Below are 26,650 nucleotides of genomic sequence, written 5' to 3'. Positions count from 1 at the left end.
TAAATGAATTCAGCCTGAGCTGACTGTGGGTCCATGGAGGAGAAGCTGGCTCAGAATAGAGCAGGAGGCTGAATTCCTGCTCCTGCTCCTTGTTCAGCATCAGGACATGAAGCAGGACATGTGTTAGAGTGCAGGGCTGGGCTCCCATCACTACTACAAAGCACATTTGGGCACAGCCTTATGGTGTTTGCTCTGTCCACAGGGAGAGCCGGGGCTGGAAGGGGACAGCGGGCAGCTGGGGCCAGATGGGATCAAGGTAAGCCTCACCCCATGGAGCTCCAGCTCTCACACACACCTCTCTGCACTCAGGTCCCTGTGATTCCCAGAGCCAGCATGAGGCTGAGGGATTATTGGGTCCTCTCTGGAATAAACCTTTGCCCTGCAATCTCTCTAAGGATTTTTTTCTGCGAGCGCACATAACAAACCCCTCCTGTTTCACTCCTCTGCCCACGTTTTTTGGCGTCTGATCAGATCTCCAAAAAGGTCAAGTTCTTCAAAATCTGGTTTCCAACAATTTGTCTGTTTTATTTGAGTCTTTACAGATCAAATTTCCAGCTAATCAGGAATTCCTGGGCCTGGCAAGGGAAATCAAGGATTGTCCTTCACTCTCCCCCTGCACCACTGACCAGAACAATGTTAGAGAGTAAAGAAACCAGATCCTCTTGCCTTGGCAGAGCCCCAGGATCCCAGGATGCTCTGTCTCTCACTGCTGGGAGTTTGCTACCTTGCCTTTGGAACAGGGCTCTGATTCCTGCCCTGCACAGCCAGCCTTTCCAAACAGGCCAACAATTTTGTTCCATGGAAAGAAAGAGCAGCCCATCCCACAACAATGCACTTTATTGCTTCTTTCTAGTTAAACTATTTGCCATGTGTCTCTGCTTCTGCTTATCTCTGAATGTTGGACCAAAAATCTCTTCCTTGAGGACAATCAAGGTTTCTGTATTCCCTTGCACTGCTGGCTGTGCCCAGGAGCTCTTGAACCAAACCAGCTCTTTCCACCCCAAATGTGTCTCTGGACACTCCAGCAGATGTGTCTGTGCTCTTTAACCAGATGGGATCTTGTTCAGCTCTCCCAGCACAGGTGCAAGAGGAAAATCGTTCAGTTCAAGGCTGCTTGGCTGCACATGTTGCTCTCAGTATAAAACTGCCCTTTATCATTGTCTCCCTATAATTTTGAGTGGTAGTAATGAATAATACAAAATATTTACAATATTGTATTTATTTTGATAAAAGAAAAGCAGCTATAAATTTGCTTCTTACGCTTCTATTATTATATTTCTGGTCTGTGTTCCAGCTGGTTGATGTTGCCAAATACTGAAATTTTATCATCTGCTAGATTTTTTCATAAATTTCAACGACTGGTTTCACTAGGGGAGGTTTAAATGGGTATTGGGAAAATTTCTCCACTGAAAGGGTGGCCAGGCATTATAGCAGGAAGTGGTGGAGTCACTGTCCCTACAAGTGGCACTTGGGGACATGGTTCAGTGGTGGCCTTGTCAGTGCTGGCTTGAAGTTTGCATTAATTCATCTTAAACATCTTTTCCAACCCAAACGATTCTTTGATTCTGTGATTCTGCAATTGCCAGAGCAGTGATTTGACAGCATACCCACTGCTCAGGCCATGGATGCTTTGCAGGGCACAGTGACACAGTTCCAGAGTGTTTATTGGAGCCCTGGGCTGATTTCTGTTTGGCAGCAGGAGCTGAGCAGCTGTTCCAGACAAACCCATCCCATTTAAAGTCTTTCAGCATCCCAAGCTCAGGGCTTCTGGATGAGGCAAGGGAGACTTTCACATCTTGTCTGCCTGCCTCATTCACGTGGGAGGTTCAGGAGAAGCAAAGGGGTTCAGGTTACTCTGTGTAATGGGGGAGTTCTTTCTCCTTCAGCCAAGAGATTTTAAAGAAAAGAAACCTGGGTTTGCTCCTTTTTTTTAAATGTCAAGTGTATTATGACTCATCCTCATTCATCCCTTTTCTTGCAGGCTCTTTTCCTCTCAGACTCCTGAAATATTAATTATGTGCTGGGGTTTTCCCTCACAAGACCTTTGCACCCACGTATTGTGTGGATATAAAAACCTCCCACCCTCCTCTCTTCCACAGGGAGACAAAGGAGAGCAAGGCCCAGAAGGAGAGAAAGGAGAGAAGGGCAGTGAAGGGCTGAAGGGGAAGGAAGGAGCTCCTGGATATCCCGGCATCCCAGGTGTCCGAGTGAGTCTGTGAACCAGCCCTGGGCACCCTGGGCTCCTGCTCTGATGGGTTTGTGACCCAGGGCACTGCTCAGGAACTCAGATGTAACTTGTCCTAAACATGATGGTAAAGTGTGCTGTTTTTAATGAAAAACTATGTCCAGGAGATGGTTTGGTTTTTGAGCTAGGATTCACACTTGAGAATGGGAATCTGATCTGCCACAGGCTTTGAGAAATGAGGGATGTGCCTCCCTCTCACACCTCTGTGAGATGTGTACAGGGGGAGGTCCAGAGGACTGAGAGGAGTTGATTTTTCCCTGGTTCCCACATCTGGCTTGAGCCTGGAGCTTGGAATTGGCCACCTTGTGTCTTCATTGATGGTTACTTGCTTGCTTCTGGGGATTTCCCCATTAAATATAGAAAACAACTAGAAGAAATCAGGAGGATATAACTCCTGAATCCTCAATTAATATCCTGGGCATGTCTGGTTCATTTGGAGGTCTGATCTTGGTGCTGTAGACAGAAAAAGTTTGATTCTGGCTCTGAGCTGAGAGGAAGCAGGGCAGTGCCAGGTGGAGGAAGGCTCTGCCCAGTGCCCCAGAGGGCTGCTCTGCAAGTCAAAGCATTTCTGCTTGAGATGTGGAGTTTGTCAGGTTGCTGGCATGGTGTATTCATTGTGATTGTTGTCTTGGATCAGAGTTACCAGCAGTGATGGCTTTGCAAGGCTCACAGAGCAAAGGGGCAGCCCAGCTCAGAGGGATGCTCTGCTCCCCTGTGGCACATGGTTTACCCCTCATGAACACCCCAGCTCCAACCCCACACTCTGTGGAGAAGGAACAAGAAGCTCAAGTGTAAAAGCAGCCCTGAAATCCCATCCTGGGCTGGGTGTGCAGCAGCAGGGCCAGCAGGTACTGCCGAGCCCTGGGTGGATGCTCCATGGTGAAACGTTGATTTTCCTCTTGGTGCTGTTGTGGCTGGCTAAAAGGAGGGCAGGGAGAAGGGTGTGAGGGGATGGAAGCAGCAAAAGAAATGGATTTATGTTATTTTTGGGCTGAGGTTGGGATTTGAGCACTGACTCAACTAGAAAGTGGAAACATTGGCTTAATACTGTAGTGCAGCACCATAAATGTACAGAAGTATCCCTGCCCCAAATTAGGCCACCCTTGGCCACAGGCCCCTGTCCCCAACAGGGAGCCCTTTCAGGATTGGGATCAAGCCACAGGCAAGGGTGGTCCCCAACAGCCCAGCTCCTTCCCAGCTGCAGGCTGGCACAGCTGGACAGTACCTCCATGTGCTGTACTTCTGGCTGCTTCACGTGTTTATTTTGTGTATGTTTGAAGAACCAATAAAAATACTAAAATCATGCAAAAGCCATATTAAGTTATAAAGTATAAAATACAGATTCTGTCAGACTCTATCCCTGCTGTTTGCCAGCATGTCCCTGGGAACATGATGGTGTTTTCTGTTTTATTAAAAAAAAAAAAAAGGCAGTCAATAGAGCCAAGATTCCTGCTCATAATCACTCCCTTTCGGTTTGTTGGGTTTTTTTAACTGCAAATTGCTATATTTCCATCTACTGTTTTAATATACTTCTTTGTATTTCCTTGTGCCTAAGCTCAGGCAGACTTTCAGACTTGCACAGCCTCCAGATAGTGCTGCCTGCCCTGCCAGACACTGTTACCTAATGCACAGCCTGCTGTTCCTGTGCTCACTGAGCTCATTTAAATATGGAAGTCCTCTGACAGAAGCACAAATTATTTTCCTCTTCCCATTACTGAGAATTTCATTCTACATTCCCATGGGGAGTAAAAATATCAGTGGGATCTTCCTTAGATTTCTGTCAAGATAAGGTTTACAACTCAGATGGAGATAACTGCAGGCCCCTCTGAGGGTCAGAAGCTGGAATATCCAGCCAAGCCATGCCCTGGAGGACGTGCTGCAAAGGCCAGCACAAACTGCACAATGCTCAGAAGTCTTTGAGGCTGCTGGAATAAGATAACAAAAAATCTGCCATGGGGAGGTAGTTAAGGTTGTTCACCCAAGGGCAGATATCAAGGTGACAAACTCCTGTCCAGGATTTGTGTGGTGGCACAGAAATTGGTTGGGGAAGGTGTCGGAGGTGCTTGGATTGCAGGGAGAGGGAGCATGTTGGGTTTGGATCTTCAGGTACTGAGTGATTCCACACCACCCTGTTGTGAATGGTTCTAACACTTCTGATGTGGCAATGTTCTGCTGTCCAATAATCAGTTTAGATGGTGGTAAGAACTTCATCTTTGGCTGTTGCATCTCCATTTGTTCTCTCCTGGCATCTGTGCTTCACCACATTCCTGCCTGCATCCAGTGATGCTTTCCTGGGCTTTTCCTCAGCTCCAGCACTTGTTGGGATATCCTGCTCAGTTACAAAGGGCACAGGGAAGGTGTTGATGCTTCTGTGCCCTTAGGAGAGATGCACACACAAGGATCTGTGCAGTTACCTGTGCCAACAAACTCCAGCTCCATTTGGGGTGTGAAGCTCATCTTCTGCTTCTGGAAGTCAGTTTGAGGAAACTGATGCCCATCTGGAATTGTGGACACCTAAAATGTTCTCCTAAACCTTGGCTTGTCCCTGTGTTACTCCAGAGGGAGCACCCACAGGGATATTCTCTCCATGGACAGCAACAACCTCTGGAAAAACCCCTTTTCATCACAGGGTTCTGCAGCCACACCATGTCCTGAAGGTTTGTCCTTAATGCCAAGGAAATGTTTAGTCTTAATCTTTATTTTGCTTATGTCTGCAGGAATGTGACACTTCACTATCAAGTGTCCTTGTGACAGATGTAGGAAATGAGGTGCCAGATTGCTCTGACAGGATCTGACTTCACTGCTGGTACATTTTCAGCCTGATTTGTGTATCCTGGCTGCAGCACAGGCTGGTGCTGGCAGAGCAGGCAGAGGGCTGGGGAATTTGGCAGCACCAGCTCACACCTAACATGGCAACAGGCCAGCGTGAAGGATGGTAGGAGATTAGAGGCTCTGCAGTGCTGGAGCTCCCTGGAGATGGCAGATGAAGGGATGGACCCCAGAGCAACTTGGAAAGCTGGAGGAAGCTGTGTCTGTGCTGCTTTTTTGGGTCCTGCACAAGAGAGACGCTCACCTGGTGATTGATGGGTCAGCACAGGCACATCTGGCTTTCCTGAGCAAGGTTTCATTTTCCAGAGGCTCATCCTGATGCTGATAGCACATGAGCACAACCAAACTTCCCTCAGTGCTCAGGGAAGGTTTTTCAGAGCTCTTTACTTTCACTTGGCTCAGCCATTTCCAGCATTAACATATCTGCAAACCAGTTTCCACTGTGGTTTTGAGTCTCAAACAAAAAGCAGCAGGGAGGCCCCAGTCGAGTCTCCAGGGGTGGTTTGTACGTGTTTCAGCACAAGTGGATTTCAGCAAACAAACCTGGCAGCTGGGATGGTCCATGAGCTTCACAGCTGGGGCTGGCAGGGCTTGAGGCAGCTGGAGCTGAGATAAATGAGTATCCTCTATCTTTTGGTCACTTTGTCCAAGTTCACACTGCTCCTTTCAGTGGAGGAATGGGCCAATTGTCCCTCTGGCCATAAGAGAGAAATCAGAGCACCAATGCAAGATGCAGTTGGAATTTCCAGAGATGTGCACCTTTCCTGAGCTTCTTGGCCACGAATTATCTCCTCCCAGTGGTTTCTGTCTTCTAACACAAACTCACTGCCTTCACCTGACCTTGATTCTCCTCTGAGCATGGCCATTTGCCCTCTGGTTTGAACAACAGAAGGCTGAAAATCCCTTTCTCTTGCAGAGCACCAGGGGCAGTTTGGGCACCTGCGTTCAGAGAAATTGGTGGAAATCCAGACTTTTGTATGGGCAAGGCAGAGCAAGGATATTTTCCTCACTGTGTGTGGACACTGGAAAGTACAAGAGCCTGGTGAACTCTGGCAAAGCATCCCTCAGCAGTGCAAGTGTCATGGAGCGGTTTGCCAAAATAAAAAGATCATTTGTCTGCTCATCTGTAAGGCTGTGAGGGAATAGTGCCACAGAGCCTGAAACACCCAGAGAATATCCCTGGAGAGTAACCTGCCCTCACAAAGGATCTGACTGCCCATCAGAGGATGAAGTCACTGGTGTGCCACCAACAACCTGGTCACAGACAAGTGGATTCTGAGAACAACCTCTTCCCCCAAAAAGTGCTTCCTTCCTGTGCTTCTCCTCTGCAGTGACAGCAAATGTGGCATTTCAGCCCTTCCCTGGGAGGATGGCAGACGCAGCAGTGGCTGAGGAAGGCCCAGGCCAGTTGGAGGAGGGAGGTGATGGGTTTCCAGCTGCGCTCTGTGGCTCTGCACTGTGGTTTGTGTAATGTGCTGGTTGCCATACATGGCAGACATCTGATAGCAAGGGGTTTACAGTTCCAGGAAAGCAATTGGAGAGCCTGGAAGTACTGAAATACAACATGCTCTGAAACAAGAAATTCCCTCATTGTTCAGCAAAACTGGGAGTCGAGTTCTTTCCACTTCAATTTCAACCTGAAATCCTATCTGCAGTGTCATTTGAGCCATGTCAGGACTCTGAAAGCTTCGAGCCAGACACTCCAGTGCTCTGAATTGCCATAAACAATTACATCAGAGCAGATCTTGCTGCCTTTGCCGGCCCTGTTGTGGCATGCAGATGTGCACCATCAGCCCAGAAGAGCTGGAAGGGCTGTAAATCCTTTTGCTCTGGTGCAACAAGATCCAAAGTCCTTTCGTTTGCTCTTCAGGAGGGTAGACTGATAGGGCTGGGCTGGGCTGGGCTGGAGAGCTGAGAAGGTTTTTTGAGGGAACTCACAAGATCAAGCCGCTCTCCAGCCCAGTGCAGAGCGTGGAGTGAACTCGTGGCTCTTGGCTCTGGGCTCTGGATGGTGTCCTGAGGATCCTTCCCACCACATTTCTGTCCCTCTCCCATCTCCAGGCTATAATCCCAAGTGGAAGGATGACTTGCTGGCCAGGATGGACAAGTTGCTCTGCAATGCCAGGCTGCCCTTTGGGCTCTGCAGTGCCAGGACAGAGCAGCAGCATCTTCTCATCCAACACATTACTCTTGTACAATGCTGTCCAAACACCACTTACAGCAGAATTTGTCCCAGAGTGGTTTTTGCTCTTTGTTCTTTTCTGTTTCCTGCCACTGAAAACATGATTCAAAGGTTTTCTGCAACAAAGGCCCTCGCTCTGCTGCTGCTGCTGCTGAATCCAGCCATTCTCTGCATGCACATGAGCTCAGCCACAGCTGGCAGCACCACTTCCATGGCATCCAGCTCCCTGAAAACACCGAGGACAATCCTGGAGTCACCCCTGGTTTTAATCTCTGCTCTCCATGCAGAAATTTTATGGGGGTTTTTTTGATAATGTACTGAGCTGTTGTTTCCTGGAAAAGCTGGTTTTTGTGCCCTGGACCATGGGCTGTCTGTGCAGTAATTACTTGAATGAAATTTCTTAAAATCCACCAGTAGAGAGAGTGGGGTGACCCTCTGACTGAGCAGAGGAAGGAATGAAGAGCACCAGGCTGGGTGTGCAGGGGAGGGCAGTGTGTCTGTGGTACCAGCGAGGTCCTCACACCCTAAATCTTATGAAATGAGTGTGTTACTCCAAATTCTGCCTTGAATAATGTGTTAGGAGCAGATGCACAGGACAGTGAAGTGGCTTGCCCAGGGTGATGCAGGAGGTCACTTGATGGCAGAGAGGGTCACAGCAGGCCACCCCCCTGCCCTACAGCCTGTCCTTTCCAGTATCAGGGGGCCAGTTCCTATCCTGGAGCCCATTTCCCAGGCCTGAAGGTGTTTGCACTTGGCCTTGGTGTGTCCTTGAGTTACAGCCCTGGAGTATCATTGCTTGTGCAAACCAACACTCAGGAAAGCCATAAGCAGGTATTTGTCCTGCATCAAAAACCAAAGGTGAATGAAGTTGCTCAGAAATGCAGTCAAATATGCTGAAAACTTCTGCCTTGAAGAGTTTGAGACCAGGAGTCAGGGCAATGCCTCTCTGTGGAGCTGCAGGCCTGGGTCTCTCTGCTTCCCCTCCTGGACCCAAGGTGAGCATCCCTGGGCACCTCTGCCCAGAGCTGTAATCAGCTTCTCCTCTTTCTTTAATAATCAGTGCTGGTGGCCCCAGGGTCAGCCTTTCCTGAGCACCCACTTAATGCAGAGCTACATGCTGGATTTTGTTGTTTGGGTAATATTTGGATATTATTGTGTGGGACTTTTCCCCCCTTTTTTGCCATTCTGCTCTCTGTGGCTCAGCCCAGCAAATCCTCTGACACCTTTGGAGCAGAGCAGGGTTGCCTGTGAGCCCTGAGCATCCTGCAGGGAATCACAGAGCTTTCCCAATCCCCAGGGAACTGCTGCTTGCAGCAACTGAGGCTGCTCTCCAGCAGCTGAGGGGCCATTTGGCCCTCGCAGGCTCTGCTGCTGGGGAAGGCAGCCTGATCCCAGCTGGTCTTAGTTTAGAGTTAATAGGAATCAAAATGAGCCAGAATTTGAAATAAATCCCATTGGCTTGGCAGGGTTTCTTTCCTGACTCAGACGAAGGAGACACACTTTTTTGGGCAGTTGCTCCAAGATTCCCCTCCTTATTGCAAGAGAGGATTTCATTCCCCTCCTCTTCCACAACCCCAGGGCATCTGTGTCCTTCAAAAGGAAGATATTAACCCTTAGTGTTTGGGGGAGTGTCAGTCAGAGCTGTGCTGCTCAGGTGCTCTCTCTATTCTTTTTTTTTGTCCCATTGTCAGATTCCAACACTAATTTTTTGGAGCATTTTGGTTTCATTGTGTATGAAAGCTTCACAGCTCAGTGGGGATGGGGCCTTGCACTTTTCCTACACTTCCCACTCATCCATCAAGCATTTTAGTGGCATCTTGTCTCCTGTGCTTTCTTAGAGATGAGGAAGTAGAGGCAAAGAGAGTGGGGGGAAAAAAGGATTATCCCAGGAACAACTTAGTGGCAGTTCAGGGCTGTCAGACTGAACCAGAGCAGCTCAGAGCACACAGCACTGCCCTGTGCATGACTCTTTGCTGCCTTACACTGTGGCTGCTCAGAAAAATCAAGTTAAATAGACCTCCTCCTCCTCCACAAAACTGAAAGCAGCAAGTTTCAGAGCAACAGCTGCATGCAGATAAGAGTTTGCTCTTAAGCTGTTCAGGATACACAACTTTGGGTTGGATTCCCATTTTGAGCCGAGGAGCTCAGCTGAAAGGTAAGTCACAGCAACTCTGGCTACAGCCTTGCCATCCAAGACCTTTTTATAGGATTTCCCCAATTTGCTGATTCTTTGAGCACAGCCAGCTCTACCTGTACTCCCCACTCGGGTTTCCACAGGCAGGCCAAGGGCCCATTGCTTCCCAGTGCTCCCAGTGAAACCCTCACAGCACAATCAGGTCTTTCTTCTCGAGAACAGTTGAGTCTTTCTTCTTTCCCCATACTCATTCAGGAGCTGCTGCCCTGTCTCCTCCCCTTCCAGACTACTGCTAGGCAGAGTGATTATGAAATGTGTTTCTTATAAATCCAAAACATTTATGTCTTCAAATGCCCGGCCTAAATAATCCCACTAATTTCCTGAGTGCTTGTGAACTGTCCTCCATGGGGGAAGGCTTCTCTCCATCAAAGTTTATTAAGTGGAGGTTCTCATATGGAGACATTGCTGAGCAGTAGGAAATTATATGGGGCTTTTTCATTTCCCTTTAAATGAGCTCACTGGCTGGACAATATGGGCATGGTCATCCTATGGTTCATGCTTCCTACCTTTATTGCTGCTTTTAGTTTTCCTGCCCTTTTTACATCCAGTGCCTCAAACCATCTTATCTTTTTTTTTCCCTGTCACCATGTCACATTTCTCCTTTGCTCAGTAGCTTTATTGTGGTGGTTCTGTTTCTTCCTGCCTTATTTTTGGGAGGGAGGAGTGACCTCAGACCTTCACTCAATGACACACCAAAAAAACAAAAAAAATAGTTTGAAAATAAGCTCCTGCTCCACAGCAGTCCTGAGCAATCCTGAAGCAACCTGAGGCAAGCTTTGTGAAGCTCTCCCAGCAGTTCTGTGCCCTGAGAGCTTCCTTCCTGTGCTGCAAGGAAGGCAGGAACACATTTGCCCTCTGGAATGCCAGCAGCCAGAGCAGGATGGTGAGTCACATCTCTGTTACCACTTCCCCGACCCATTGCCTGCAGCAAGAGCATCACTGGCTGTGGGGAAGTTTGGGTCAGGATTTGAGCCCTGTTTGTTGTTTGGCTCTGCTCAGGGCATATCTCTCTGCAGTTCATTCAACTTCCTTGTTTTGTTTTTCTGGATGCTGTTGTCAGAACATAGATTTCAACTGTTGTTGTCTGGAGAATTTAAAGCTGAGCTGCTCATCTCTTTGCTCCCACTAAACATTGCTGTTGTGCTGGGCAATAGATCTGACTTTTCTGTCAAGGCCATCAGCAGCTGGAAGTCTCTTTTTCTTTTTCTTTAAAAATTAACCAATTTGCATTGGAAAATAAACCATTCTTCTTTCCCTTAGGGGAATATCTAAGGCTATACTAAAAAAAATCCTTGTAAATCTGTATCCTTACTGAAGATGACGATGAAATTTTAAACATGCTAGACCTAAGACTATAATTTTTTTTTGCTTTCCTTGGATATTTTGGCATAGCTGAAGGCATGTAACTTAATAAAACTGCTGCTTTTCACTGTCCCTGGTCACAAATACCATCATCATCTGGAGGTACTGATATGCTTCTCTAGTGAACACTGCAGCATATAAAGAGAAATCACCATTTAAAAATAGCCCCACTGATGGAAGAAGCTTGGAAAGAAGATATATTTTCTCAGCAAACCAGTAACCCAAGGCATACAACAAAATGTGTACAAACCTTGGGAACAAAAGCACCGAGTGTTCAGTGCCTTGGCACAGTGACCCAACTGATGTGAGTCCAGCAAAGGGAGCTTGGATTTCATTATTTGGATGTGCAGGCTTTGGTACATCTTCTGCCCTCACTCCTATCTCTGCTAAAGAGAGAAGAAGTCTTAGGAACCTGAGGAACTTCACACTGCAGTAAAAGAGGTACCAAAAGGTGCTGCATTCCCAATGTGCCTTGGGGAGAGCCTGGATGAAGATACCATCTCATTGAATTTTATTTTTATCCTTTCTTGTTTTCTTCCTTTTCTGGCCCTGATGTTTTTTTTATCCCTGGACAGATGAGTCAGAAGAATGGAGAGAAAAAGGACGGGACTATTTTTGCAGGCTACCAAAGTTGTTGCTGGGTTTTTCCTTCCCTGTGCAATGTGTGGAGTGGGGCAGTGCAGTGATTTCTGGGAACTGTGCAAACCCCTGCATATCTGCCCTGGGAACATCTGGGATTGCAACAGCAACCACATCTGGATCATCACAAGCAGAGATATCACATATCTGGGAACCCCAGACAAGTGCTGAACTGCCTCTAAATTCATCTGGGCAGGATTCCTGTGCAGTTGGAGAAAGCATATCCAGGAAAATCAGACACATGGTAGGCTTCCCACTCACCAGCACAGCTTGCTGGCCAAAGTCCTAGAAAGCGTGCTGGGAGAGCAGGGAAATGTCCCTGACTGATAGAGCTCATTCCTCTCGAGGAGGTGACTCAGGAACTCAGAATCTCAGCCACGTCTCTGCTCGTGCCGTCGCCAGCGTGGTCTGACCCATTTTCTCACACCAGCCAAGCTTTTAGGCAGTGGATGAGAGTCAAGAACAGCAAGGGAGGCTTGGAACGAGGTCTCCATGGCTTCTGTGAGTGACAGCTCCTCTCCCTGGCACTGACAGGAGATGGTGATGCTGCCAATGTTGGGGGTTTTTTTCTCCATTAATGGAGAGAGAGCTGCACCCCAGCTGGAGGACCCAGGAGAACCTTCTGGAGCAGATGAACATCCCTGCTCCCCGAGGCTGATGTGTCATAAGGGGAAGATGGTACAAGGAGTTTGCTGGAGCCCATATCTCTGTTCACACCCACCACCAAGGGAAAAGACAAGCTGAAGGAGGCCTGAGAAAGTCTGAAAAGCTGTTTGTACACAGCACAGTCTCACTGTGGGTTGAGCTCAATTTTGTGAGCAGGACTTGGGCTGTCAGAGTTTGGTTTTTATTGTTTACCCTCTCCCAGATGATTCTATCTGTACTCTGTGATGGTGAGTGCAAGCAGGAACTTGAATGCTGGCAGATTTCAGGAGCAGTGTGGAAATTTTGTTTCTCAGATGGGAAAATTTAAAGCCTAAACTTGTCTTCTCGAAAAACAAAGACATTTTCCAAGGCAGGGTAGAATTCAAGTTTCAATCTTGAAACACCCATGGGAGATGTATCCTGGTGGAGGGAGCCAGGCTGTACCTCAGACTCTTCTGAAGTATCCTGAGATCCTCATGACCTCCCCATGAACAGGGTCCACCTGCTCTGCCCAGTGATAAAGAGTGTGTCTCACCTGCTATCTGCATTCTTTACGGACAATATAACACTTTATCAGCCTGGGAATGGAACCTTTGCATGGAAATCTTTGTTTTATGAGCTGCCACAGCACTGCAGTTCCAGGAGCACATCTGAGTGTGCAAAACGGCTCTGCTGGAGAAGACCAAGGCCTTGTCCATCACTGGGTTAGAAACAGATCTGGCTTAAAATGGGCTTTGTCCCATCTGCAGGAAGCATCTACTGCTTGTGCTTCCACATGCTCTCAAAGCACAGTCCAGGGAGACTGATGGAAAAACACTGTGCAGCTGATTAAAAACCCCAGTTGTCTCATTATTCAGTCACATCTTGTTTGACAGCAAAGCTTTTTGACTGATCCCACCATTCCCTCTCCAAATGTTTAAGCCATGATGTGCCAGGGCACTGCTGCAGAGCAGGGGCTGTGGAGTTACTTCAGGTGCTGAGTACCAGTGAGCTGCTGTGGAGCTGGAAGGGTCTGGCCATTTCTGATGCCTTCATTAGTGAAATCAGTGCTTTCATTCTCTGCACTCCTGTCAGAAGTGTAAATCTTGTGGGTGATGCTGGAGGCTTGGCACCCTCATCTGCTGCGGCTGCTCGGCATCTGTGGGAAAGCAGCTCCAAAAGTGATCTCTTGGAAAGGGGCAGCAAAAAATAGCACACACACAAAAAAAAACCAACCCTGAGCAGTATGGAAGGGACACAGAACAAGGCTCATGTGCTCCTCTGCAGGGATCTGTGCTTTGTGAGGCCTAATGGTGTTGGCAAGGTGGACTCCTGAAATGTTTGACTTGGGTAAAATGGAGCTATTCCCTCTGGGGAAGTGAACTGGCACAATCCTTTAGGGCTGGAATGAGGCTGAATTGCTCCTTTGTGTTCAGAGCAGGCACTTCTGAGGCCCATGTTTCAGATCAGAGTGAAAACCCCCCGATATGTCTCACTTTAAAAGTTGCTTTTATTCAGCTGAGACTGCAACACCAACCATGATGAAAATTATACCTTCCTAGCTGGGAGGAAGGGAGCAGAGGGTGAGAGGTGGTGCTGGTGTGGAGATGCTGTTGAAAAGTTTGTCACAATTGCCAAAAAGCATGAGTTATTTTCTTCAGTAATACTTTTTGCTTCTTTCTGTCAAATTCAAAAATATTCTGTCTCCCTTGCAGCCAACAGGGTCAAACACTGGAAAAAATGAGTTCCCTGAGGTCCCTGAGGAGAGGCTGCTGTATTTAGCTGCTCATGGTAGCACATGCGTGTGGTGTGGGTGCGAGGAGGGGCAGCAGGTTCTGCACCCACACTGGGTTCTGAAAGCAGCTCAGCATTCCTGCCTCTGCTTGCCATGGCTCCCACCCCAAGTTTTGCATCCCACTGCATTTCTAGAAGCCTGATCAGTAGATTGTGGTTTCTGTGTGTGGCAGTAGTAACACAAATAGAGGGAGGGGGTTTCACTGGGAGCAGGAGGTTGTATGTGGTAGGTGCATAGAGAATGAAACCATTGCCTTTTTCACAAGGTAAAAAATTAGGACAACTGGTATGGAATCAATGGTTCCATTGATAGGGTCCTAAAACTATATTAAAAGTTTTGACACCTAATTTAGTGCCAAAGTTGAGGATACAACTGTTGGTAGAGTCGTGGTGCAGAGATGGCAGCTCAGGGTCAAACCAGAGGAATCCTTTTGTGGTTTTCCACATTTCAGCCCATTCTGTAGCAGAGGCTGGGTAGGTGCGCTTCTGGAGATCCTTCTTTTGCACCCTTGGAGACAGATGGACACAATTTTCCATGACCCACCTGTCTTCAAGGAGTCATTTCAAAGTCATCATCATCATCAAAATTATCACAGTATCACCTTTCAGCTGTGCCACCTGAGCACAAAGAGCTTTCCACCTTTAAGCAATGAGTTTTCCTCCATCTGTAGCACCTGTGGATTGTGATCTGACCTTCATAACCTTCTGACCTCCTTGTTGGCCCCCAGGTGTGGGTGAGGATGCTCTCAGGTTTGTGTGTGCTAGGGAAACGGCTTGGGAGTGCTGGTTGGGATGTGACTCCTTTGCTTTCCCATTCCAACAGCCTTTTATTTTTTTTCTCCTTCCAGGGACCGGAAGGGAAACCAGGAAAACAGGGGGAAAAGGGCAAGCCTGGCCAGAAGGTAGGAACATCTTCTTGATGCCATCACAGCCTGTGGTTCTCCCTCCCCTTCCTCGTCTCTGATGTTTTCCTGCAGAAGGAGTTTTGTCCCACACTGATGTCAGTGCCTTTGCTCTGCAGGGCAGCAAAGGCTACCAGGGGCAGCTTGGAGAGATGGGATCCCCAGGGAAGCAGGGGCCGAAGGGGAACCAAGGCCCCAAAGGATCCCGAGGTACCCTGGGACCGATGGTGAGAAGAGCTCTGCAAACGGCTGAACACAACCCACAGAAACCTGGCACTGGTGGGCACGGGCCTGGCTGGGGCACAGAGCCCAGCAGAGCCTGAAAAATGCACTGAAAAATGCTTTAGATGGGTTTAATTGGCCAAAACAACTTAACCCCTGTCCCAAGCAGCACAGAGGAGAGTCCATAGGGGTGGCTGGGTTGGTGCCCCGTGAGCCCAGCTCACGTTGCATGGAGGCAGCTCTTCACAACTCCCCAGATGGGCTGAAATTGCTGAAATATTGGGGATTTTTCCTCAGCTGAGTGAGCTGATAAGCTATTTTTTGCTAAGATCTTCCCCTTTGAGACTGCACACTCATGGCAAGAGCAGCTTCCAAGTCAAGCTGTGTTGTTATAAGGAACTCTGCCTTGGATTTCTGCCCTGTTTCTACACCCACTCTTGATCTACTTATCTAAAACACTTGGAGCAAGAAGAAGCATGGGAAAGGGTTTGAACTGGGTACTGAAGGTGAGGCTTCCAGAGAGAGCAGCCATAGGATGGCAGAGAGGGGAGAAATTAATTTGCTTTAGGCACAAGAGATGAATGCATCAGGACAGCAGGGGTACATAAAAGTGCCTCTCGTGCATTGCAGACTGGGTAGGAAACTTCTTGCACTCTATTTGATAGAACTTAGTGCAAAATTATTTATGAACTAGGATTAGTGGTGATACTTCAGAACAGTAGCAAATGAGTGATGGAGTGATGGTTTTGATGATAGTGTTTTCCTGCACTAAAAATTGTGGCCTCACCACATATCCTCCCTTAATAGTCTTTGGCAAAGCCTCCGTGGATTATTTCACAAGGAAGCAAAGCAACATCTGAGCAACAGTCTATTGGAGTGGACATGTCTTTGTCTTGTGGAAAGGTCTTTATTCCATGCTAAATGGGATTATATGGAAATTCTGTGGCTCACTTTAATGTGATGATCTGATTTAAACCCCTTTGTTCACTCTGCTAAGGGTGTGAGTCTGGTCTGTGGAAGTCTGGCGGACCTCCTAGCACAACACTAATTTGGATATTTGGATATAGGGGCGTGCAGGAGGGCAGGTGAAGAGCACAGAAATGCAGCCATTTCTGACAGCAAATCTGAGTGAGGAGGGGAATCTGTTGCTGCAGGCAGGCAGAGGCAGGGAAAGGCCTCCTGGCACAGCCCTCTGCATGTGTAAAAGGTTAAAGCCAAGGAGAAGCCATCAGGTGCTGCAGCAGAGCTCAGGGGTGGCCAGGACAAGGACTGGCCACACTCCCACATGTGCAGAGCTTTGCTTTGCACAGCCCAGTGCCTCCTCCCCTCATGCCAACACCACTGGCTGCTCTCTCAGTGCCTCTGTCTCTGCCTCTCCAGGGAGCTCCAGGAAGGATGGGTGCTCAAGGGGACCCAGGCTTGAAGGGCTACCAGGTAAGGGTTTATTTTCACCTCCCAGCTTTTACCTGTTCTTAAACACAGCAAAACTGCCACTCCAGGGTGCAAATTGTTCTTAAACCGTGATTTATTTCTGACCTCGAGTTTAGTTCTCTTCCAAGTCCCCATTTGCACCACCTGCATTTGGTTCATCTCTGGATGTATCCCTCCAAAGCTGGCATGCACCACCCAGGGCTCGTGGGATCAGGGAACCAGGGAGGGCTTTCGGTCCCACAGCTCTTTCCTGGCTCCTCACGTGCTCTCTGCTCCCCACAGGGACATGCAGGACCACCAGGGCCAATTGGACCACCAGGGCCAAAGGGGGAAAAGGTAAGCTCAGGGGGTTTGGCCATCTCATTTCCCCTTCAATGAGACAATTGCTATAACTCCCATGCATCTGCACTCTGCTCACCCTGAGCTGAGGGAGAGGTGCCTCCTTGACCCCACAGCCTCTCATACACACACATAACCCTTCAAAGCTGCAACCTTGCCTGTGCCAGCCCATGCCAGGACCCCCATGCCACCAGCACGTCCTTCCCAGACACCACGTGCCCTGTGCCAGGGCTGAGCCAGCCAGCATGGGGCTGAGGATGTGCTCTCCCTGCATCCCCAGGAATTCAGCTCCATCCCTAAGCCTAAAGGACTCAGACTCGTGCCTTTCTGTGCTCAGGTCACAGTAACTCCCTGCACAAAGGAGCAGATCTGCAGCTGCTGGAGATTCCCCTCTCCATGGCCCTTGCTCCACGTTCCCTGTGCCCCACCTTCCCACAGCCCCTGGCTGCAGCTGCCCTGACTCAGAGCCCTCTTTCCACGGTGGCTTTTCCCGGGAGTTTTCCCCCTTTTGCTGAGTCAGCAGAGCCATAACCAGTCCAGGCTGGAGCAGTGAGTCACTCCTCAGTGGTTTCCTGTCGGCTCCAGGGCTGCTTGGCTCTCCCAGGGCTCATGGTGTCCTTCACATGCCTTCTGCAGCACGGCTCCCTCCCTCCTGAGAGCTCTCTGCAGAAGGCCCTGGGGAGAGCGCCTTGTGACCTTCCAGTGCTTAAAGGGGGCTGTCTAAAAGAGGGGAGCAGCCTCCTACAATGGACAGGGAGAATGCTTTTAAAACAAAAGTGTAAAGATTTTGGTCAGGAAGTTCTCTACTCAGAGGGTGGTAAAGCAGTGGCTCAGGTCTGGGCTGCCCTGTCCCTGGCAGTGTCCCAAGGCCAGGTTGGATTGGAGCACCCTGGTGTGGTGGAAGGTGTCCCTGCCCATGGCAAGGAGTGGAATAAGATGGGATTTAAGGTCTCTTTCAACCCAAACCATTCTGTGATTCTCCTTTGGTGTTGGAAGGGAATGGTGATGGGGACTGGTCAGTTGTGAGGTCCCCATGAAGAGGAAAGGTGCATGAACTCTTTCTGCTCATTTTCTACTCAAGAGAGCATTCAGCTCTTCCTCTGCACACAGGTGGGAGGGCAGCTGCAGTGCAGACAGGATCTCCAATGCTTATAAAATGAGTTTATAAGGACTTGCCCTTGCTGGGGCTTTGAGTGGATCCCTTCAGGCTCCTGGTGTCAGGATGCCCTGTTCACACCATGCTCTGCCTGGAGATTCCCCCCACAGCCAGGAGTCACTGGGGCAGGGCTGTGGTGTTCCACTAAGACATTCACACACTCAGAAATCTTTCTTTGGGGGTGAACAATGGCCATTGTGCTTTTTCTCCCATTTCCTGCTGCTGAAACACATCCATGGAGGAACAGCTGCTGATGTTCCTGCTGCTCCCTATCTCCATTGCTGCCCTGCTGAACTTCCTGGCAGGTGTGAGACAAGCACAGCCAGTCCAGGATGATGTGAGAGCTGATGATCAGGCTCTGTCAGACCCTGCCCCAGAGTTTCCTTACAATTCCACTGTCGAATCTTGAGCATCCTGGCAAAAAGTTGTGAGTCATGACCAGCAAAAGCAAGGTCAGCCATTGACCCTGCAGCCACTGAGGTGTGCAGATGTGTATGTCTATTGCTGAAATTGCAGCTGTAGTTTTATTTGAAAACATTTAAAGTTGCCATCTTGAAAGCTCTTGTAATTTCAGTAGCAAATGATACCCAAATTATTCATCTTAAGTGCTCAGTGGAGCAATTTGCCCTTCATCAACAAGATGTTACTCTGCAAAAGGACACTGGAAAAGCATTCCCTGAGTGGATCTGGTATCAAAAGAGCACAGCAGTGTTATGATAAATTAATTCTACATGCAAGTATCCAAGCTGAGGCCTGATGAAGCCACCAAAGTGTTCAATGCACACTGCTAAGAGCAGTGAGCTCTGTTAATGACCACTGACAGCTGGATCTCCTCACTCATGTTCTCCTGGAAGGCCAGTGGGTCTTGCTGGGGAGCAGAAGGAGAAGATGCTGAACCAGGAGAGCACAAAATCATGTACTGAGCCTCCAGCACCCCTTCTTGCAGCATCCAGGTGCTCCACAAAATCTTGCATCTAAGTTTTCCTATCCACCCTCCCTCATCTCCCGAGAGTTGCCTGGATCCCAGCCTAAAGACAGACAGATTCCTTCTCTCCAGACATCTGGAACCTCTCACAAGAGTGTGAACACAAAAGTGGAAGCCTGACAGTGAGAAATAAAGAGAAAATGGAAATAGGAATGTGAGCACTGTGTGAGCTGTAAGTGACATGGTGGATGGAGCCGTGCTGAAGAAGGAGGATGCAATGATGGGGAAGGTCTTCCTTCCCTTTTTCAGAGAGCAAGGTTTGGAGAGAGGCTCTGCTGTGGAATCCTGCTCCCTTGTGCCATCCCAGCCAGCCACTCCACCACATTTCCTACATTTGCAGCTCCTCAAAGAGGCCTTGCTCAGAGCAGACGCCTGCTCTTGGCAGCTGCTTAAAGCAGTCCAGATGGGATCCTTTTAAAAATTACAAACTGGTGTATCTCACTTTGGGACAGCAGCCAACAACAACAAGCCTTCCCTTCTTCTCCATGCATTTTCCATTTGTATCCTAACATGTTTACTTTGCTGCCCTTTACTCTAACTTTTTTTCACTGCAACTTTCTGAAGAATGAGCACAGAGCTTTCATCTCCCTCTCAAGCAGCTGAGGCACCAGGAAGCTCTGGAGGAGCTCGGATTCACAGGCCTAGAGCTGACCAGGCTGCAGGATTTTCTCAGGCAGGAGACAGAGAACAAGGTGGGCATCAGCCTCAAGGGGAAACAAAGCCACAATGGAGAAAATCTGTGAGTCTTGATGCTCTTCAAGGGTCTCCAGAGTTAGGAGCTTTCTCTGAGTTCCTCACACTCATCTCAGGTCCCAAATGGCAAAGGTGTGCACATCCTGCTTGGGAAGAAGTAATCAGTGCCAAGACTTTTGCATAGCAACAGACACACTGGGATGATTTATTTTTTCCCTGAGAGATGAGAAAGGGTGGCTTTGTTTCCCTTCTAGGCAACATTCCTTAGATAGTGGCTGGAAGGCAAACCAGTTGCCAGGTATTTTGCTGCTGGCTTCCAGCAGCAAGTTCAGTAGCACTGGAAATGTTGGCAGAGCCTGTGAGGGTTTGCTTCCCCTCCTCTCCTCTCCTCTCTGCCACCCAAGTTTCTCTCAGAGGCAGGCAGGCTCACCAAGAAATTTCCTTACTATCAGCAGCTGCAGCTCCAACAGGAGAGCAGCCCAGAGAGAAGGTCAAAGAGAGCTGTAAATACACCAGAAAGGGCTGGTGCAACCACTGAGAACTGCACAAGTCTGTGAAAAATTTGCAATCTGTGAAGATTGGATGTTCAAGGCTTCTTGGAGCACCCAAGCACCTCCACTGTGCCAGAACCCCCCAGATGCACCAAAGGAGCTCTGAGATGTGTTCATCCTAAGGAGCCAAAGTGCCAGAGACTGCTGCGGAGTAGTGAAAATCTGGAGGAGCTGGAATGTTGCATTCTTCCATGGGGAGCTGAGAAACAGCCATCTCTGAGCTGGGCTCCAGAGAAAACAGGACACCATGACCCTGAGTGACTTTCACAACAGAATTTAAAAGGATAGTGTCTCTGTTAAGTCTTAAGGGATCTCTCTGTGCATGTTTTGGAGAGACCTCAGTCATAAATAAGCTGAGTGATGTTATCTGCCAGCCAAACCATGAGCTCTGAGCTCATGCTGTGGAGCATCCCAGCAAGGACAGGGCTATGTGAGAGCATCCCAGCAAGAACAGGGGTGTGTGAGAGCATCCCATCAAGGACAGGAGTGTGAGAGCATCCCAGCATGGAGAGGAGTGTTTGAGAGCATCCCAGCAAGGACAGGGGTGTGTTAGAGGCTGTCTCGCCTGGCTGATGGTAAAACAAGCCCACAATGGTGGCACACAACCCAGGAGCCCATCCAGACCACCCCTGCTCCCAGGACAGCCCAGGCAGCCCTCAGTGAAGGTGGGGAAATGTTTGATTAAAGAGTTTGGTTGAACTGTCAGCAATAAAACTCAGAGGCACAGAGCTATTTCCCATGTTGTTGTAATTACATCCTGCTTGCTGAGAATTAGGAGTTGTTGAAAATAACCCTTTGCACCTGGTTACTTAAGGAGGAGAGTTAGAGCAGGGAAAAACAACCACCAGAAATGAGGAAAGCAATGTGGAGAGTCAGTGAAACAAACAACACAAAAATTTGTTTAGTCTTTCTTTGGATGAAAAGGGAGTAAATTCAACAGAGGCTTTGACTTCCCATGATATGGATTGGGTCTGTAGAGACACATCTGCTCCAAAATCTGCTGTTTATATTCATACTAACATTTTCCTCACAGGGACAACAAGGTGATGACGGGAAGATGGAAGGCCCTCAGGGACCACCTGGAGACAGAGTAAGATGTTAAATCCCTTCTCTAATCAATCCTGGAGTGATTTTTGGGTGGTGGATTAGCTGGGTTGCTGCCTTATGCACAAGCCACTGAGATATTGCAGATGACACCTCAAGTCTTTGTTGTGCTCTTCTAGGGCCCTGTTGGTGACAGAGGGGACCGAGGGGAGCCTGGAGACCCTGGTTATCCTGTGAGTCTTAATCCAAATGCATGATTGAAAAATGTTTGCCTTGGAGAAGTGCTCCCAGTCCACATCAGCCTCCAGAACTGCAGTCCCAGTTCATAACCTGCTGCTGTCCCTGGCCAGCTGCTGCACACAGCTGTGATTCAGATAAGGAACAATTCAGTTATCTTTACCTAAAGCATAAAAACAGTGCTGAAGGCAAGAAAGTCAGCACCTCAGCCTGCCTGCACCTGCTGAGTGAGGCTAAAAGAATGAGCAGGACCATTTGGGCACAGTTCTCTGTGATTGTCAAGCAGACATCCTAGACAAGATGTGTGCATGATGGACAAATTTCAAGACTGATGTGCCCATGGCTGTAGATCCTTCCATGGGAAGATCTGTGAACTTTAAGGTTTGGAAGCTTCCAAAATCTTTGCAAGATTTCCCTCAAAAGCAAAACTAGGGCTGTGAAATGTCCTGCTGTGCTCCTTATTCCCCCTTTGCAGGCTCCATGAATTAAGGGTTACCTCCATTCAAAAGCACCTGGTCAGAGTGACTCATTATAGTAATTAGAAGATTTTTAATTCATCAGGGTAGCAGTGCTGCTGCTTTATTTTCTAGGACAGCTGTCTCCAACTGTTCCCTTCCATTAGAGCTGTGTGTATTTTGGGATGCATTAGAACACCTTCTGTGCTGCTTAGCTGGTGCTGAGCAGTTCCTCTTTCCAAAGCACATCCACAGGATTTGGGCACTCCCCACAACTTGCCCATTTCTGTATCAGCAGAATGCAGACATGTGTCTTCTTCTGCCCCTTAAATCACTTTACATTCATTTTTCTTTCTCATTGCCACAAAAGAACAAAGGCATGTTCCCTCTCTGTTTTTTATTTAAGGGTCAGGAAGGGCTTGATGGAGAAAGAGGAAAACCTGGGCAGCAAGGCTCACCGGTAAGAGATGCTGCTTTATTGTGAGGTACCCAATGCCCCAGGCACAGGAGAAGCAGGGAGGTGGGAAGGGCTGCAGTGGGAGTGTGTGGGGAGCTGTGAAATGTGACATTTCCATCAGCCAGGCCTATGGCATGGGCATTTTGAGCCATGTTTGAGACAAATAAATGGGTGACCAAACAGGGAGCACTCCCAGTGCCTGTTTCCAAAACCATCCTTCCTGAATGGTCCCTGAGGGAATAGAAATCTTGGAGATGGGTGATGGGATGACAGTGGAAGTGTCTGCTTGGAAATTATCCATTTGATGTGCTGCTGGTGAGGTGAAACCATATTATTCCACTTGCAAGATGTTTCCTCTCAAACTACTGAAGGACTTTGTGAAAGGCTAAATTAAATCCAAACTCCAGGGAAGGACTTTTTATTCCCTTGTTACATACAGTAGCATTTAATCTTTATATGTGACTATTGCAACTGTGAGTGCAGCAGCACATTAAATGTAGTTTGTATTGGGAAATAAAGTTGAATCAATTCCCACTCTTTGTAAGTATGTTGGGAAGAACAACAGATTCTATTTTGGGTTTAAAAGGGTAGTGCTCTGTTATATGGCCCAGAAATGAGTAGAGCTGCTGCATTCCCCAGTGGATGCAGTTTATTTGGGGGTTGGTAACCCCTCAGATGATTCAGATGGATTGTCTTTAGTAGAGATCCATTAGAAACGTGGCTCAAAAACAGGCTGAAAAGGGAGAGCTCTGCAGGGAGACCTTCCTTTTACCATTTATTTGATGTTAGTCCAGAAATTGCCACTGACACAAATACCAAAAACCCAACCTGGCTGGCCAGGAGAAAAGACTGAGATGGGTGTGATGGGGAAGAGAGCAGTGAAACACCCTCTCTGCTTTACCCCATAGGCAGTTTTCTAACACCTGATCCCCAGGTGAAGCCAAGGCAAGGGCTGCAGTGCTCAGGAGGGAGGAGGCACCCGCAGTCACTGTGTAAATTCCTCATTGTGCACACAATTTCTGCACACAGGCTCCTTCCTGCCCACCTCCCAGCTCTCCAGGCACCATCTGGAATGTGGTGAATGATTTCCACAAATTCAGGCACCACCCAAGCGAGGGGCAGAGTTGTTCCTTCTGCAGTTGACACCCTGTTAATGCTCTCTGGAGACAGCTCCCTGCTCCTTTTTCCCCTGGGGCCTGTCTGAGTACAGGCAGTTTCCCTGAATTGGTTCCATACAGTCAGTGTTATTAGGGCACAAAAAATGCTGTTCTTTGTACTTTGTGCAAGATGCTGCCAGAAGAGAATTTTAAGCAGATTTTTCTTGTTTCTGTTTTGTAGGGAGATCCTGGATCACCAGGCAAGCCAGGAGCAAAGGGATCCAAAGGTGATGTGGTAGGTTTCAGCAGGGTGGATTTGCAGTGTCCCAGTTTAAAGATTTAAAGAAAATCTCTAATTAAGAGGACTCTCATGGTTTTGCCCAGCATGGGGAATTTTTTTCAGCCTATGCTCTATGCCTGGAAAGGCTGTGGGGATCCTTGTGGGAGGGCTGTGAACATTTGGGTGTCCACGCCCAGAGGTTTGTTGGCTTTGTGGGGCTGGAGAAGATCAGATCAGTTGCACCTCCAGCATGATGGTGACTCTTGGGCAGATCTTTGGTCCCTGCCATGGCTGTGTCTCTTTCCTGTGCCCTGTTTGTGCTGTGTGACCGTGTCCACAGGGATCTGAGGGAGGAGATGAGGATCTGACTCCGTGTTTCAGAAGGCTTGATTTATTATTTTATTATATATATTATATTAAAACTTTACTAAAAGAATAGAAGAAAGGATTTAATTATAAGAATAGAATAGCAAAAAATTATAACAAAGGCTTGTGGCTCGGCGCTCTGTCCGAGCCAGCTGACTGTGATTGGCCATTAATTACAAACATCCAACATGGGCCAATCACAGATCCACATGTTGCATTCCACAGCAGCAGATAATCATTGTTTACATTTTGTTCCTGAGGCATCTCAGGAGGAAAAATCCCAAGGAAAGGATTTTCCATAAAAAAAGATGTCTGTGACAGTGCTGTCTCCAGCCACAGCTGGCTCCTCCATCCCCAAGGAGGGCTGAGCCAGGCAAGAGTCTGTCCCTTCCACTTGAACCATAAACTTTTCTGGCTTGGAACCTTCTGGGTTTGGAGCCCATTTATCCATGGAGATGTTTCTTGGAACAATCCCTCTAACTTTTTGTCCTTATTGAGCAAGAACACCCAGGGCACGTGGGTTCTTGAGGGTTCACTGGGGCACTCCACACCTACTCCTACCTCCACATCTGCCTGTTATGGCAGCTTGCTAATTATTCTCACAGACCAGGGGCTTTATTTGCTAAAACAGAAGTATGTGACCTCAATACTCAGCAAATTCCTGCTCTCTCTTGGCAGATGTCAGGGTTTTTTATCTGACCTTGCTGGGGGTAATGCCAGAAGATAGTTTGAGGTCTTCTTGGCAAGAGGTGTACCAGGTGATAAGAGAAATAAACCCTGCCCATTGATGGACAATCTGGAACTGTCTTTGGGTCTAATGAATAGCAGGGGAAGCACCCCCAGGAATATTTATTTTATGTAGCTGGCCAGCCTGGTCCTCTGCAGATGGAGAAACAATGCACAGAAAATGAGTTCTTCAATTTAAAAGTGCTTTAGTACATGACCTCACTAAGAGAGCCCTGGTGAAGGTGATGAGGCTGAGTTTTCCATTCTTTCTGCACAAATTAATCCTTTTTACAGCTAATAAACCTCAGGAGTATTTATTTTCTGCCTTTATTCACAAAGCAGCATTGCAAATTTCAGAGAGAAGACACCTTTTTAATTTCCATTAGCTCTCCAAAACAGAGTTATTTCTCAGAGAGAAGCTCCCCCTGAACCCCTCAGAGGACTCTCTGGGTCCTGGGTTTGCTGTCAATGAACTGAAGGGGGACTCAGGTTTTTAGCATCTTGTTCTAATGTTTGCCAGTGTACCAAATCCTCCCTCGAGTTCATCCTGCCTTTTTTTTGTCCTCATCTGCTCTGTATTAGGAAAAATGCAGGTCCTTGCCTTCTAGCTATTCATTCCTGCCCTAGAACTCTCAAGACATACGAAGAATCACTTGTAATAAAACCAAATAGCAGTTCATTCCCCAGCACTGGAGCAACTGACTTTATAAATGTCCCTTTTATAAAACTCTTTCCAATCATTACCCAAAAGCACACCCTGAAGTCACAGTCCCAGGTGGAGCTGTGCTAGAACTGCTGCAATTTTAGATGTCTCTCTTTTTTTGCCTTGCAGGGTCAAAAAGGAAAGCAAGGAGCACAGGGCAGTGCAGGGAGCCGGGGCTCACCGGTAGGTGAAAATTCAGTTTTCTGCCCCAGGAAATGCTGTCTGGGAGCTCCTCCTTTAACACCTTTGTGATTTTAGGGCATCCTTGGGCTGCCAGGCCCTCGAGGAGTGGTGGGAAGGCAAGGACAAGAGGGTGCCCCTGGAGTGGATGGAGTGCCTGGGAAGGACGGCGTGCCTGGAATGCTGGTAAGCTTCAACTGCAGCAAACACAGCCCTGGAGCTGCACAACTGCAAGGCAGCACAGGACAAATAATGTGATCCAGCTATGGATATTCCAGTTTGCATGCACCCAGAGCATATCTTCACATGTCACTTGCACACAGAGCTGCCTTTGCAGATCTGTGAATAAAGGGGGGGTTTGTAGCCTGGCAGACACACACGTGCACACAACTCTGTCCATCCCTGCAAGCCTGTCCCTTCTTGCTGAGGGCAGAATCCCACCACTCCCCTGGCCCCCAAGAAGGGGAAAGGGTTTTGTTTCTGACCTCTTGTGTGTTTCTTTCCTAGGGAGAGCAGGGAGATGATGGGGAGGAAGGCGTGACCGGGATGCCAGGCAAGAGAGGGAACCCTGGCGTGCCAGGACTGCCAGGGGCCCAGGGACCACCAGGATTCAAGGTGAGCTTCTGACTGCCTCAGATGCTGCTGTGAGGGATCCAGTCTGTGAGCCTGATGCCTCTGAACTTGAGCTCTCCAAGGTCTAATATAATCTCAGCTCCTGCTGCCATCTCTCACTTAGCCAGAGGCTTTGTAGATCTTTCTTCTCATCCATCCATCCATCCATCCTTCCATCCATCCCTCCATCCATCATCCATCCCTCCATCCATCCACCCATCCATCATCCATCCATCATCCATCCATCCATCCATCCATCCCTCCATCCATCCATCCATCCATCCATCCATCATCCATCCCTCCATCCATCCACCCATCCATCATCCATCCGTCCCTCCATCCATC

At 48.3% G+C, this 26,650-nt stretch overlaps 1 protein-coding gene across 2 annotated transcripts in view; it reads left to right on the top strand.

Annotated features, from left to right (window-relative positions):
- The window catches only part of LOC128941990 (collagen alpha-1(XXVII) chain-like), a 145,257-nt gene that overhangs the window by 106,516 nt on the left and 12,091 nt on the right, over positions 1 to 26,650 (top strand). For both annotated transcript variants that reach the window (XM_054284130.1, XM_054284131.1), the window contains exons 36-48: positions 203 to 256; positions 2,100 to 2,207; positions 14,718 to 14,771; positions 14,891 to 14,998; positions 16,374 to 16,427; positions 16,707 to 16,760; positions 21,182 to 21,238; positions 21,372 to 21,425; positions 22,291 to 22,344; positions 23,680 to 23,733; positions 25,643 to 25,696; positions 25,772 to 25,879; positions 26,201 to 26,308. In XM_054284130.1, coding sequence (XP_054140105.1) covers positions 203 to 256; positions 2,100 to 2,207; positions 14,718 to 14,771; positions 14,891 to 14,998; positions 16,374 to 16,427; positions 16,707 to 16,760; positions 21,182 to 21,238; positions 21,372 to 21,425; positions 22,291 to 22,344; positions 23,680 to 23,733; positions 25,643 to 25,696; positions 25,772 to 25,879; positions 26,201 to 26,308 — 921 coding nt within the window. The remainder of the gene's footprint in view (positions 1 to 202; positions 257 to 2,099; positions 2,208 to 14,717; positions 14,772 to 14,890; positions 14,999 to 16,373; positions 16,428 to 16,706; positions 16,761 to 21,181; positions 21,239 to 21,371; positions 21,426 to 22,290; positions 22,345 to 23,679; positions 23,734 to 25,642; positions 25,697 to 25,771; positions 25,880 to 26,200; positions 26,309 to 26,650) is intronic.

The sequence above is a fragment of the Melozone crissalis genome, unplaced genomic scaffold (genome assembly GCF_028551555.1).
Source record: "Melozone crissalis strain CALT ecotype California unplaced genomic scaffold, PUWL_Pcris_2 ptg000041l_1, whole genome shotgun sequence".
NCBI classification, from domain to species: Eukaryota; Metazoa; Chordata; class Aves; order Passeriformes; family Passerellidae; genus Melozone; species Melozone crissalis.
This window is presented reverse-complemented; position numbering and strand designations above follow the sequence as displayed.